Source organism: Pectinophora gossypiella, chromosome 20 (genome assembly GCF_024362695.1).
Source record: "Pectinophora gossypiella chromosome 20, ilPecGoss1.1, whole genome shotgun sequence".
NCBI classification, from domain to species: Eukaryota; Metazoa; Arthropoda; class Insecta; order Lepidoptera; family Gelechiidae; genus Pectinophora; species Pectinophora gossypiella.
Window position 1 is genome coordinate 6,267,103 of NC_065423.1, and position 13,432 is coordinate 6,280,534.

A 13,432-nucleotide genomic window follows, 5' to 3' on the forward strand; every position below is an offset into this window, starting at 1 on the left:
ATTATGAAGCATTCGATTATGAAGATATCTCGAGATATTTCGATTGTAGCCATTAATAATAACTAATAACAAATATGTTACTGGAAGTACATAGATGCAAATTAGTAATAGTAACACAAATTAGTAACAAGATTTGAGTATGAAAACAAATTATTTACTAGTTTCATAATCGGTTATGGCTATTAGTATTTAGTAAAAATCTGAAACAGCTATGCAGAACTGATGATGATTATATGCAGAACTATAGTGTTGACGGATAATCGTTTTGAACGGATTTTAAAACTACGTGCCTGATATGTAAGTAATACTTACCATTTCTCTCGACAGTCAGTAACCTGACGATAAGCTCGCTTATATCTATAGATTTTTTGCGTAGCCAAAAAATTAAACTTTAGCCTAATAATCGCGTCGCGAGTGATATACTTATACCCACCAATTAAATAAATTGATTATTTAGTTGGTGTCAATCGATTATATATTAAAAATAACAAAATAAACGAATTTCTCTTATAATCGATCGTTTATCCAACAACACGAGCTCACGTGCAACACTATTTATTTGTCAAATTTGTCGGGAAACGATAATTCTCGACCATGATAAAGCCCAACCAAGTATTGACATCCAAATATTCCGTGACCATATGTACGCGGAATATCATCACGTACAATCCGTAGCTGCGAAATAACACCTTGTACAAAAGCGACACAAGGTGATAATGCCCATCCAAATATTCCATGTACACTTCCTCCTATTGGTCGATCTCTCTCGTCGCCGATACTGAGCCCTGATTGGCTGATAGAATAGGTGGCCGCCATCTGGGCTTCCAATTACCTGGATGTACATTACAGGGATGTGCAATTAGTGTACGGACTGCTAATTCGCAGCCAATATTTCCCGACCATGGATTGTACACGTACGTATTCCGAGTACATTGTTATGTATTCGGAATATCGCATCGTACATTACGTGGATGTACATTAACCGGACTCAATTTGTCAAAACAGGCTCTGCACATCTTTGCTTTGCTCTTTGCAGAATACTGTTTTGAAAACGCAAAGCATGCGATGCATTATTCTTGAATTCTATTTCATAGAAAAGTGAACACTTAGGAGCAAATATGTGTACGTGGATTAAAAATACAGCCTTCACCGAATATTGCCGTAGTAAGTTATTACTTATACTATTGTACTTGCTACTATTGTAGCAAGTATTAAGGGCGAATTATTATTTCACTATAATACTGTGTAGCAAGGCAGGAATCTATACTCACTATTATTCACTTGAATGTGAAACTGCATGTAAGGCATCCACCAGGTAGATTATATACCAAATGTTGAAATTATATTGAAGCCGGAAGGCAGGTATATAAATTGCAAGGCTCTTAGGTGGAGCAGAACAGGACACTTGTTAAGGATGATATGATAATAAATTTAATATAAATTATCAATTTGACCTCTGAATTCGATATTACTTGAATTCTTGTTTGTATCATAGATTTTTGATATCACATGGTTATTAGTATTTGTGTCCAGTTAATGGCCATAGGCTCGCCCCCTATTACTTAGGACTTGAACATAGCTGGCGACATGGCTGGTTGGCTACCTCTGCCTACTCGTTCGGGATACAGGTGTGATGCTATATCAGTTTATTAGAAAGTATTCCGGTGGTTATATTCTGCTTAATGGTGAATATTATCAAATGTATAACATGTATTTCTATTTCTATAAATGTTTTCCTGTTTCAGAAATTTCTAAACAATGGTTTTTGATCTGGTTGGTAGTAGCGGGTTTGCTTGTGGTAGTTGGTATTATCCTCGTATGTGAAGTTCCAAGTAATAATAATAATGAGGTAACTAAACAATCATTCAAATATGAAAACATAGAATCGATAAGCTACACTAACTGTACAGATGATAATGACAGAGTATGCCATGAGTACATAGAACATACAAACGATACTTGTACTTGTATTGAATATTTTGGTATAACAAAAGATTGGGAAGGCGACTTAGTCGTGTTATATGAACTACCCGACTTCAATCAATCGTCAATTGCAAAGGAACAGAATTACTTTTCATCAAGGTATGTTTATAAATCAAATATTTTATCTAAGTATTTTTTTAAATCAGGACTGGTCTATCTTTATGCTAGATATACTGACTGATCACAAGTTACTCCTTAGCATTTTTTTATTATTGTAACATGGACTCATTTCTTTTTATAATATAACCTCTACCATCTTTTAATAAATTATGCCCTCTGGTTGATGTGATTTGATGAGGCATGTTCATGTAAACTCTCATGAAATGATGCATGTTTACATGGTTACATTACTTACTCTGCATATCCCAATAATTAATATGGGATTAATCCACGAAGACAAAAAAAGTGTTTATTATGTGGGCATGTTATATACTCTTTTTTTGTCTTATGGCTTAGAAAAGGTTTAATATGATCTACTCTGAACCGGCGTGCGTGTATGAAGCGATTGACGAATGTGGAGGAAGCAAGAGAAGTGTGTCAGGATCGAAGCAAATGGAATTCTATAGTCTCTGATTACCCCGGTGGGAAACAGGCGTGAGTTTATGTATGTATGTATGGCTTTAAATATTTTTTTACAATTTATTCTCAAAGTTCCTAATAGTTTTTTAATGGATGAAGTGCAATTAGCATTTTTGTTTTCACCACCTAACACTAAATTTACCATACCTCTGACTACCCCAGTTGGGAATGTAGCCGTGAGCTTATGGTATGCGTTATGTTTTGTTTTTGCGTAGGGACGACTTGCAGTTGAACGGTGTTCTGTCGCCGAACGTATCAGAAGCATGCGAGCCGTATGCGTATAACGAAGGCAAGCCGATAGCACCATGCGGGGCTATTGCCGACGCCATGTTTACAGGTGAATATCTCAAAAATAGTCGAGCTGCTGTGTGGTGCTGTGCGTGGTACTTGCCATATATACAAAATGAAAAATATTTTTTAACAATATTGGTACATTGTCGCAATATCTAGTTGTTATGACCCTCTATTAAGTGAGAAACACCTGTATCAGAAGGCCACACTGTTCATGTCTATAATACCTGTAGTACTCACTACTAAACTCTTATTAACAATGAGATTATTAGTGATCTTAAATCTTAATACCTATATCTAATGGGTAGCTTAAGCTGGTTACTTTAGGCGTGAGAAGTTTGAGTGCATTTCCTTTATGATATCTCCAGACATCGTGTCGGGCCGCGACTCGTGTCTCTTTGATGGCGTGAAAGGTAGTAAACTCCACAGTCACAACCTACCTCCGACGAAACCTGTCACTTATTATCTGTACTTCCAAACAAATATTATAAACATGATAGTGTCTTTTCAAGTAGATAGATTGATACCCAACGATGGGCATTCTCTTCTTCTATCGTGTGGGTTGTGAGGTGAATTACCAAACCCATCAACCCTGATGTCAGGGTTATGGGCATTTAGACAGGGAGATAGAAAACATTTATACAGTACCAGCCCTCGCGGCACGGATTCCGCGCCTCACGGGTCGCGTATTATATCCGTACGACGTCTATCTGCCGTGGATAGCATTCGCTACGTCTATTGGTTGTAAAATAAAATGAAACCAACTTCAGAGGGGAGAAAGGAAACACAGATTATCACCAGTTTATAGAGGTATAATTCAATCGACCAAGACTTTTTCACAACCTTCTCGGACCGCTCTGTAGAGTAGAACCGACTGGCTCTCCGAGCAACCGACCTAACGCAAGTAATCTATTTTTCTAAGACAGTGTTGCTAGTAAAATAAATTGTTTTACTCAAATATCAATAAAATATTGTGATAAAAATCAAACCTAACACGGTTAAAAGTTGAAGCCCTCGATACGATTCGGGCCGCGCGCGGTGCGGTTTCCGTGAGATCCCGCAGGTTTCCAGAGATGGACTTGCCGCGATAACGGAACCCCATACGTCTGACTACCCCTATTGGAAACTAAAGTCGGGAGCTTACTTCAAAATCACGGGCGGATATCTAGAGCTGTATAAACATAAAAGAACCAACCTTTAGGCATTTAACTTGTTGAGTACAGAGAGACTTTCTTCACCGTGCTGCTTAAATGCGGGTTGGTGAAGAAATGTATCCTTCGCGAGTAAATTTAGAACCCGAGACTTCTAGTTTACTGGTCAAGGTGTCTAGACATTGCACCACACAGGACCTTTCATTACATGGATTATAAAAAACATAATTACTTTGAAGATTATATTATTATTTTAAATTATGTTATGTACTTTCAGATGAATACTCGATCACGTGCGGGAAAAACCCCCTACCAATGTTGTACACCGGACTTTTATTGGACAGTGAGAAGGAAGGCTTCAGAAATCCTCCCCCAAAGGACGATTTACAAACAGGTATCCCTTAACATTTAACCCATTACCGACACAGTTGGCTATCCATCTTTATAGACGGCGATATAGCGAACTACCTATCACGTTGATCTAACGAAAAACGGTGAATCATGTGTACTTAGTTCATCAGGCGTTGCGTCTCTGACTACTCCAAATGGAGATATAAACGTGAGATTATTTTACTGACGGCCTAGTCAAGATGTAATTGCTTCAACGCAATGCTTAGCCGAAAAAAACGAACGACTTGATAAATCAAGTCGACTCGGTATAACACGTGATTCTTTTACGTCATTCTCATACAACCATATCGTAATAATGTATAATATTCTTCCATAATATCCTTCTTGCATGCTAATAATAATAGTTCCCGACCTCGAACTCTACCTAATATCGGTACAATGTTTTCCTGTTTAAATATACCTTAACCAATTTATTTTAAGCGTTAAAATTATTGTCGTCAGCTAAAATTTCATCCTAGTTATGAAAGTAGTAGGTACCTACCTATAATTATTCTTTAACGATAAATTGACATTAACTATTACACTTACCTCGTATTTTGTGAGACTGTCCTTTGTTTGGTAAGGACATGTTTTTCATTTGTTTTTTTATCTGGCTGATTCCTGGTAGTGGTTGCCTGGAAGAAATTGCTTTAGAGCAACAAGGCCGCCCATTTTACTGTTGCTAAATGTTTGTATGTTTTGTTTGTATCCAATAAAGTATATTTGATTTGATTGAGATTGTAGTCTTGAATCTCTTAATTGTCCGAAAAGTAAAATGATTTCGTGCCGCGTGCGGGTAAGCCGTTTGCCGGCGATTAGCCATTAAAAGTACCTCCACCAACCCGCAGTGGAGCAGCGCGGTGGAGTATGCTCCATAGCCCCTCCGGTTGATCGTCAAAGGCTTGTGCCCGGAAGTGGGACGATACTATTTATATTTGTTTTATATGAGCATATTACGTATAATATAAAGATCCAGCACATGCATGCATTATATATATTTTTTGTTTTATTATATAAGCTGTTGGTGTACCTTTTTTTATAAATAAAAGAAATAAATAATTTAATTCAATATTTTGACCAACAGTGTACCAACATATCCATTTTTTGTTTAGCTTTCCAGAATTTCTCGAAGCCAAAAAATTGGACGAAAAACATTTGGGAGCTTCAGAGTACAAATAAAGGTTTCGAGGTAAGTACAACACTATCTTGCTTCATACAAAAATTATATTGCATTTACCTACTTACTTTTTTAACTACATTACGCGATAAACTGCTAGCGTATCACCTTTTAATGAGTTAATTAGAATTTATGGTTATTTAATGAGGGACATTTCCTAGCCGCGTTCCCAAATAAAATATATAGATGACTCTGTGTAACTTTAACGTGACCTATTCTCTCATTGCTCGCGTATATTTCATTCATCATCATCATCAGCCCATTAACGTCCCCACTGCTGGAGCACGGGCCTTCCCTATGGATGGATAGGGAGATCGGGCTTAAACCATCACGCGGGCCCAGTGTGGATTGGTGGTTATTAACGACTGCTAATGCAGCCGGGACCAACGGCTTCACGTGCCTTCCGAAGCACGGAGGAATTCGAGATGAAAACTTTTTTTGTGGTCACCCATCCTATGACCGGCCTTTGCGAAAGTTGCTTAACTTCAACAATCGCAGACCGAGCGCGTTTACCGCTGCGCCACCGAGCTCCTCGAATATTTAATTATTCAAAAATATAATGTAATGGCAGAAGCATATTAAACATATTTTTTGCATGATTCCGTACTTCGGAAGGCACGCTAAGCCGTTGGTCCCGGCTATTAGCCGTAAAATCACCTCCACCCGCAGTGGAGCAGCATGGTGGTGTATGCTCCATACCCTCTCCGGTTGATGGCGGGGAGGCCTGTGCCCAGCAGTGGGACATGTATAGGCTGTTTGTTCTTGCATGATATTTGGATATTGTATAGAATTAGAATTGTTAGAACAAAGATAAACGATGCAATGTTAGCTATCCATGAAATTAGAAGGTTAAACGAAGGCAACTTTAGAGCCATCTATATTCTTTTTGGGGAATATGGCCTGGAAAGTGCCTCATTCTACTATATACGATCTTCCTCACGGTGCGACGCGACTTCTGCGATATCGAAACCATCACGATTGTTTGTGTAGTGTAGGTCTTCTCTCGTGTGGGTTGAGAGGTGGATTACCAACCTCATCAACCCTGGTGTCAGGGTTACTATTGAGCCGCCAGAGGCCCCTGACATGACTCATGTAACGATTACTTACTTACATCAGTAAGTAGTAACCGGGACCAACGGCTTAACGTGCCTTCCGAAGCACGGATCATCTTACTTTCGGACAATCAGATGATCAGCCTGTAATGTCCTAACCAAACTAGGGACCACAAAGTAATTTTTGTGATATTACCCCGCCGGGATTCGAACCCGGGACCTCCGGATCGTGAGCCTAAAGCTCAACCACTGGACCACGGAGCTCGTTGTAGTCGAGTGTAGGTGATAATACTAAATTAATGTTAGCGAAATTACCTACACTTTTATTACAGACTGAAAGATTCATAGCGTGGATGAGGACCGACTTAGCTCGCAAACCCATTTGGCGTCTAGACCGCTCCAAAGAGCCGTATACTAAAGGCTTAACTGGATTGAAGGGGTCGGAATGCAGGATCCGCATTAGATATAGTAAGTACTTTTTAAAGCATTCATTTATAGCTAACATAGAGCCTAGTCGCCCAAACGCCGGTACCAACCCGCACTGGAACTGGTAGAGTATGCATTGTTTTAAGTTTACGCGGTTATTATCATAATTAAAACACATAATAACGGGTTCTTACCGCGTTTGAAATAGAGATATGAGACTCCCGATATTATTAACGGGAGGACACAGTGAGTGCGGTTTGTTGTAGTGAGTTTTGTGCGAGTTGAGATGGTTCCGAACATTCCGATATCAAATACATAAACAAGCGGCAAAGAAAGAGGGTAGACGGATATGGATCTACCTACTCCACTCCAATCCCATCAGTCCTCCCGTGATCATGGCACTTGCAACAGTGTCGAAATATCGCGAGTCTCATATCCCTATTTCAAACGCGGTAAGAACCCGTTATTTATGTGTTTTAATTATGGTAGGCTATGCTCCATACAATTACTTTCTTCTTCTTCGTCGTTCCCTCACTGCTGAGGACCACCTGCTCGCGACCACATGTTATGGTTTTCCACTTAATACAGCTATTTGTGTGGAGCGCTTTCTGCATGCTGCCGCCCACCGTCTTCTTGAGGGTGTCAGACCACCTTATAAGTTATTTATTTAAGTACATAGAAAATGAGTATCATGAGCCACTTAGATAACTAGAAAAAAACCGTCAGTCACCTATTATTTATTTAACGGGCTCCATGGTACAGTGGTTGCGCGTTGGGCTCGCAATCCGGAGGTCCCGGGTTCAAATCCCGGTGGGGACATATCACAAAAATTACTTTGTGATTCCTAGTTTGGTTAGGACATTACAGGCCTATCACCTGATTGTCCAAAAAATAAGATAATCCGTGCTTCGGAAGCCACGTTAAGCCGTTGGTCCCGGTTACTACTTACTGATGTAAGTACTCAATAATAACCCTGACACCGGGGCTGATGGGGTTAGTAATTCACCTCACAACCCACACGATAGAAGAAGAAGACCTACTATTTTATAACACTAAATTAATACCTGTATGTCTTCTTTTTCAGACTACCCGTATTCCCGATATGCTGGAGAGAGAATAGTGATCGTAGCACAAAGAGTTACAGTTAACGAAACACAAAAATTAGAGGAAAAGACGAATTCATCAAACTCCAATCTTACAAGTGGAATAATTTTGATAATTATTGGAGTACTATTTGGCGCGTGTGGGTGGCTGCTCAAGAGAAAAGGTAATGATAAGTGTCGTTCGATGAACCTATAATAAAATGCGGTGAGTAAAAGTAATAAAATCTCCTTGCGTATTTATAAAACGAATAAAAGTCCTACCATCAAAAAGACATGGTATAATAAATAATACACTACGCCGATTTTCTCATTAAGGACAGCGCGGTAGTCATCAGGCTGTATCTTGCCACTAGGATATATTTCACGGAGCAATTGTAACTTGTTTTCAACTTTCAATAAAATTTATGTGATAAGTGAATGTAAATTGTTACATACGTTTGTAGTTGTTTCATCATTGATGTAAGAGCCACGCTCTTGTCGGTGTAGCATTCTCCATTCTTGTCTATCAAAGGCCAATTCTTTCACTTTCTTACAAGACACGACTTTCACCTTCTATAACTACCTAGACTAGCTAGGTTTCCAGTTATTTAATTGGCAATAATAAAAAGGTCCTTACAATGTTTGATATTTTCTATTCATCGGTTTTTAAACAATATTCCTCTATCCGTTTCCATGCCACCTTAATGTAGATCGTAATAAATAATAGTTCCAAATATACCTCCAGTTAGAACGTGGTAACGAAAAACAAGTTTTGAAATTATCTCTTTAAAATTAGGCCATAACTTTCGGCTTAAGTTCAGCCAACTAAATATGGGGACAGTAACATTAGCTGCTGCTCAAAGATAAGCTTAAGTTCAATCTTAAAATTACATACGTATTTTTATTAGTATTAGTCGTATTTTCCGCAGTTGAGCATCGTAACGGAGTTTGCTCCATAACCCAGTCAGGAAATCAGGAAGCCAGTGCCCAGCAGTGTGATGTATATAGCCTATTTATACGAATACAAATATACTTTATTGCACCAAAATAAAAAGAAATAATTACAAAAGACTCTTAACTAGGTACATGGCAAATGGCGGCCTGTTTATATATGTTATGTTAGTCGTATTATAAAAGTGTTATGATTTTACAGAGACGGAAGTGCTACGGCTGTTACCCTGGTTGAAAAAGGACTCCGAACCAAAACTTCAAGACAAGGAAGTTGCCAACGCGCCACTGGCTGAAGATAAGAAAGACGAAAAGAAAGCAACAGTTGAATCTCAATTGATAGACCGCGGGAAGCCCGGCGATGGTTCTAGTGCTGGTGATAGTGCAGTCCTACCAACAAGTTAACATAACACACGTCATTGCATCACGCTTCTATCCCCAAAGGGGTAGGCATAGATGTTTAGTACACCCACTCCTATTGCCTATTGCCATTGACCGGGCCAAATTCTGGAAACCACGTGATATCAATTATCTACAATCCGAACATGAATTCAAACTCATAAAGACGATGTAGTTGAAAGTTGATGGTGGCACTAATTTCTGCAGACAACCCCGAATTTTATTTTAAGTTATACCTATCATTTTCTTATTTACCGAAAAGGAAAGGGACGGATGATTGACAGATGTTAATTTTAAAATGAACGAGTGAATGAATGAATAACCCGGAAGAATAAAATAGGCATCATCGGTATGCAACCTCTTTAACGTTTGCTGTCAACTTAATTCTGTTGTATTTTTGGCTAATGTAAAATTTTGAGAGGGTTGTTTGAATTTGTGCCTGAAATTGACTTGTGTCCCATAAATTTTATACTTTTCGACTAAGAAAATGACAAATAAGTGAACATAAAACTAGATAGTGTCTACAGGAATTATTATTATTAGCACCATTAAATTGCTGCCGATTCTGGCGGACAAAAATAAATCTTTCAGTCCGACAGGACAAAAAAAATAATGCCGTCCTTTACTTACTTACGATTAGAGCAAGAAAGAGATAGAGCCAGAACTGTCAAAAGTTATTGTTATTATATTATATTTTTGTCTGCCGAGATCAGCAGCAATCTAAATATATAAAAGGAGAAACTTCTATGCTGTTCTGGGAGCAAATAAAAAACATAGAACACGTTCAGCTGCTTGTCTTCCCGGGCATGTCGTAAAAACCGACAGAGGGATTGCGTCCTCTAACATGATGGACTAATGTTATGGGCGATAGGCTGATCCCTTATCACCATAAGGTTCATCATATCCATCTTGGGACTTCGTATCAACAGTGGCTGCAAGTTGTCTTTGATTACTTGTGGCTCTGCCCACCCCATTTGGGATTACGGGCGTGAGTTTATGTATGTATGTATGTAGATCAGCAGTAATATAATAATAAACTAAAAGAAAGCGGTTATATCCACTTGCTATTAAATCACGTCGCGGAAGTGTTAAGTTGACTTACACTTGCGCAAATTTATTTTATTGATATTTTTGTAAATAATAAGATAAGAACTAAACGTTTGCACTTATTGGAAACTATTTATAAACATTTATTTGTGTATTTATAGGCTACGTACGTTAGATTGCCTAGATTAGAATTACAATGCAAAAGATAACTTAACCCTTTCACGGGCAGATACCATGTGTCATCGATGGTTCATAATAGTATGACACCTTGGAATTGAAACGTCATTAGACGTTCTGTCTTTGAAAGTGTTAATTTACATAAAACCAAAGAAATAATGCATTTATACAAACAGAACAATATAAGTGAAATCAGAGGCCTTACTGTTAAACAGCCAATTTGCTCTAGTCCAGTCTAAGAGAGCTATAGTAATTATAATCCAGAAAGGTAATATTTAAACTCCCATAATCTATGTTCATAATTTTATCTTTTCGGCAATGTTACAGCAAGTTGATTAATGTAGTTAATCAACACATCTCAAAAAAAGACTGCAAAATATATTTTATATTTTAAATATATTAATAAAAACCTATTCTATATATATTATTTATTTGTATGTAATGAACGCATTAGTGAATTGATATGTTATTGGTAAGTGTAAAACTCTAAATAACTCAGCTGAAGATATTGTATTCTTCTCTGTGTGTATATTTTATATTCGATTAAATATACCATTAAGAAATATATGAAAAAATATATACCTATTGTGTTTAATAGTATGCAGGCGATGTATTGTCGAAGTATGCAGAGACAGACGTATAAGGTAAAACCTGACACGACGTTTGTACATAAAAAGGTGTATAAACCATAATTTATGTATACTGGGTGTTAGTGACATCGTAACGAATACTGAGGGGGATGATTCAGGCCATGATTCTGAGTTAAAATCAAGTGGAATTTTCCGTCGCAAAATTCATGATTTTTTTAATTATTTTTTTAATTATTTTCAATTCTATAATTTTGCGATCAAAAATTCCACTTGATATTAACTCAGAATAATGAGCTAAATCAGCCCCCTCAGTATTCGTTACGATGTCACTTACACCCCGCACCAGTACATACAGGTAGCCATACAAGTAGGTATGGGTGTCAGTTACACCGTAACAAATACTGAGGGGGATGATTCAGACCATGATTCTGAGTTGATATTAAGTGGAATTTCCTGTCGGAAAATTCATGAAAATTTTTGTGTTTTCTTAAATTATTTTCCATTCCATACTTTTGCGACGGAAAATTCCACTTGATATCAACTCAGAATCATGGCCTGAATCATCCCTCAAAGTTTTCGTTACGATGTCACTAACACCCTGTAGATAGCCAGACCCTCAAATCATCATGTACAAGTATTATCATTAACAACTTTATTATCTTTACTTAAGGTACAGTGTTGTTGCCTCAACTTCGCATTAGTGAATTGATATGTTTGTAATTTAGTTAGATAGCTTTGTGCCATCCATCATCATCATCTCCCTAGCATTGACCCGTATTCACAAGGTCCGCTTACCCAACCTGAGGATTTGACAGGTCCGGTTTTTTACAGAAGCGACTGCCTGTCTGACCTTCCAACCCGCGAAGGGAAAGCAGAAGGACAGGCAGACGCCTTTGTAAAAAACCGGACCTGTCACATCTTCAGGTAAGGTAAGCGGACCTTGTGAAAAACTGATGATGATTGACTAGCGAATAGGGAATCCGAGCAAAGATTATATAGGTATGAAAACGGCATACAAGGGGTTTCAAATGCAGTTTTCCCGCCTACAAGCCCACCTACTAGCCACATAAATTAATAAAATATAATAAGGCCCATGCCACAATTCACAGTAGCCTGCATTCCTATTTTGTACCTTTGTCAGCTGCGGTGGACAATACGTTTCTGTCAAATTCGTGTATTCAACATAATTGTTAAATAAACGAAATATCAAATCGTCGAAGTTACACAGAAAACAACATAAGTTCTCGCAATATGAACTAAGTACCTACACCTCACCGAGCTTAGAAGTTATACTTACAGTAAATTATGTAAGTATATTGAAGTAAGTAGTAAAAGTGACCGTAATTACAAGGCAGTGGGTCGTCTAATAGGGACTGACTTTAGTTTCTGACCATTTTTATTGTTACACATATTTTTATACCTACCTAAAATAAATATTCGAAAAATAAATTTTGTTTCATTAATCTAGTCCGATCTCCCCTAGCCAGTTGGTTCGACACATACTGTCTTATTTTCGCATAGGTTAATACGGTTTTACGGTAGAAATAAGTAAATAGATAGAATGTTGTTAAAAGTAACGGCGATCATCCCGCTGTATCGCTCCGTAGAAAAATCTCTGTGGCTGCCTTCACATAACAGTCGCTTGGTGAAAAATATTTGTACTTTTGTAGCCTCCTCGGTCTGTAAGGTACCGGAGAAAATTATCTCAAAGTACCTATGTTGTAGTATAAGTTTTAGGCTGTATTTCAAAGTCAAATTGTTACTTAATAACACAAAACAATACAGAATCCGTTTACCTGTTTATTATCCCGGGTATGTCTTATAATACGGAAATGGCTTAAAACGATGATGTACTACCTATAAACAGCCTCCGTGGTCTAGTGGTTAGAGCGTCAGGCTCACGATCTGGAGGTCCGGGTTCGATTCCCGATGGGGACATGGTCGAAATCACTTTGTGAGACTGTCCTTTGTTTAGTAAGGACTTTTCAGGCTTGAATCACCTGATTGTCTGATAAAGTAAAATGATTCCGTGCTTCGGAGGGCACGTTAAGCTGTTGGTCCCGGCTATTAGCCGTAAAAACACCTTCACCAACCCGCAGTGGAGCAGCGTGGTGGAGTATGCTGCATATCCCCTCCGGTT

At 38.1% G+C, this 13,432-nt stretch overlaps 1 protein-coding gene and 1 non-coding gene across 3 annotated transcripts; both read left to right on the forward strand.

Moving 5' to 3' along the window:
* The first annotated feature begins 1,001 nt into the window (after window positions 1–1,001).
* LOC126376023 (cell cycle control protein 50A-like) lies at window positions 1,002–12,741 on the forward strand. 2 transcript variants are annotated; one of them, XM_050023178.1, is made up of 8 exons: window positions 1,002–1,164; window positions 1,746–2,082; window positions 2,778–2,899; window positions 4,282–4,398; window positions 5,507–5,583; window positions 6,956–7,091; window positions 8,134–8,357; window positions 9,285–9,420. In XM_050023178.1, exons 1-7 carry the CDS (start codon window positions 1,119–1,121, stop codon window positions 8,346–8,348), a joined length of 1,050 nt encoding a protein of 349 aa, XP_049879135.1. In that variant the 5' UTR covers window positions 1,002–1,118; the 3' UTR covers window positions 8,349–8,357; window positions 9,285–9,420. The 2 variants fall into 2 exon arrangements, with proteins under 2 accessions (XP_049879135.1, XP_049879134.1); XM_050023177.1 differs by having other exon boundaries at window positions 1,003–1,164; window positions 8,134–8,316; window positions 9,285–12,741.
* Window positions 7,797–7,868, forward strand: Trnaa-cgc (transfer RNA alanine (anticodon CGC)). Its single transcript has one exon. It is a non-coding gene; the product is annotated as a tRNA-Ala (tRNA).
* Window positions 12,742–13,432: the final 691 nt, after the last annotated feature.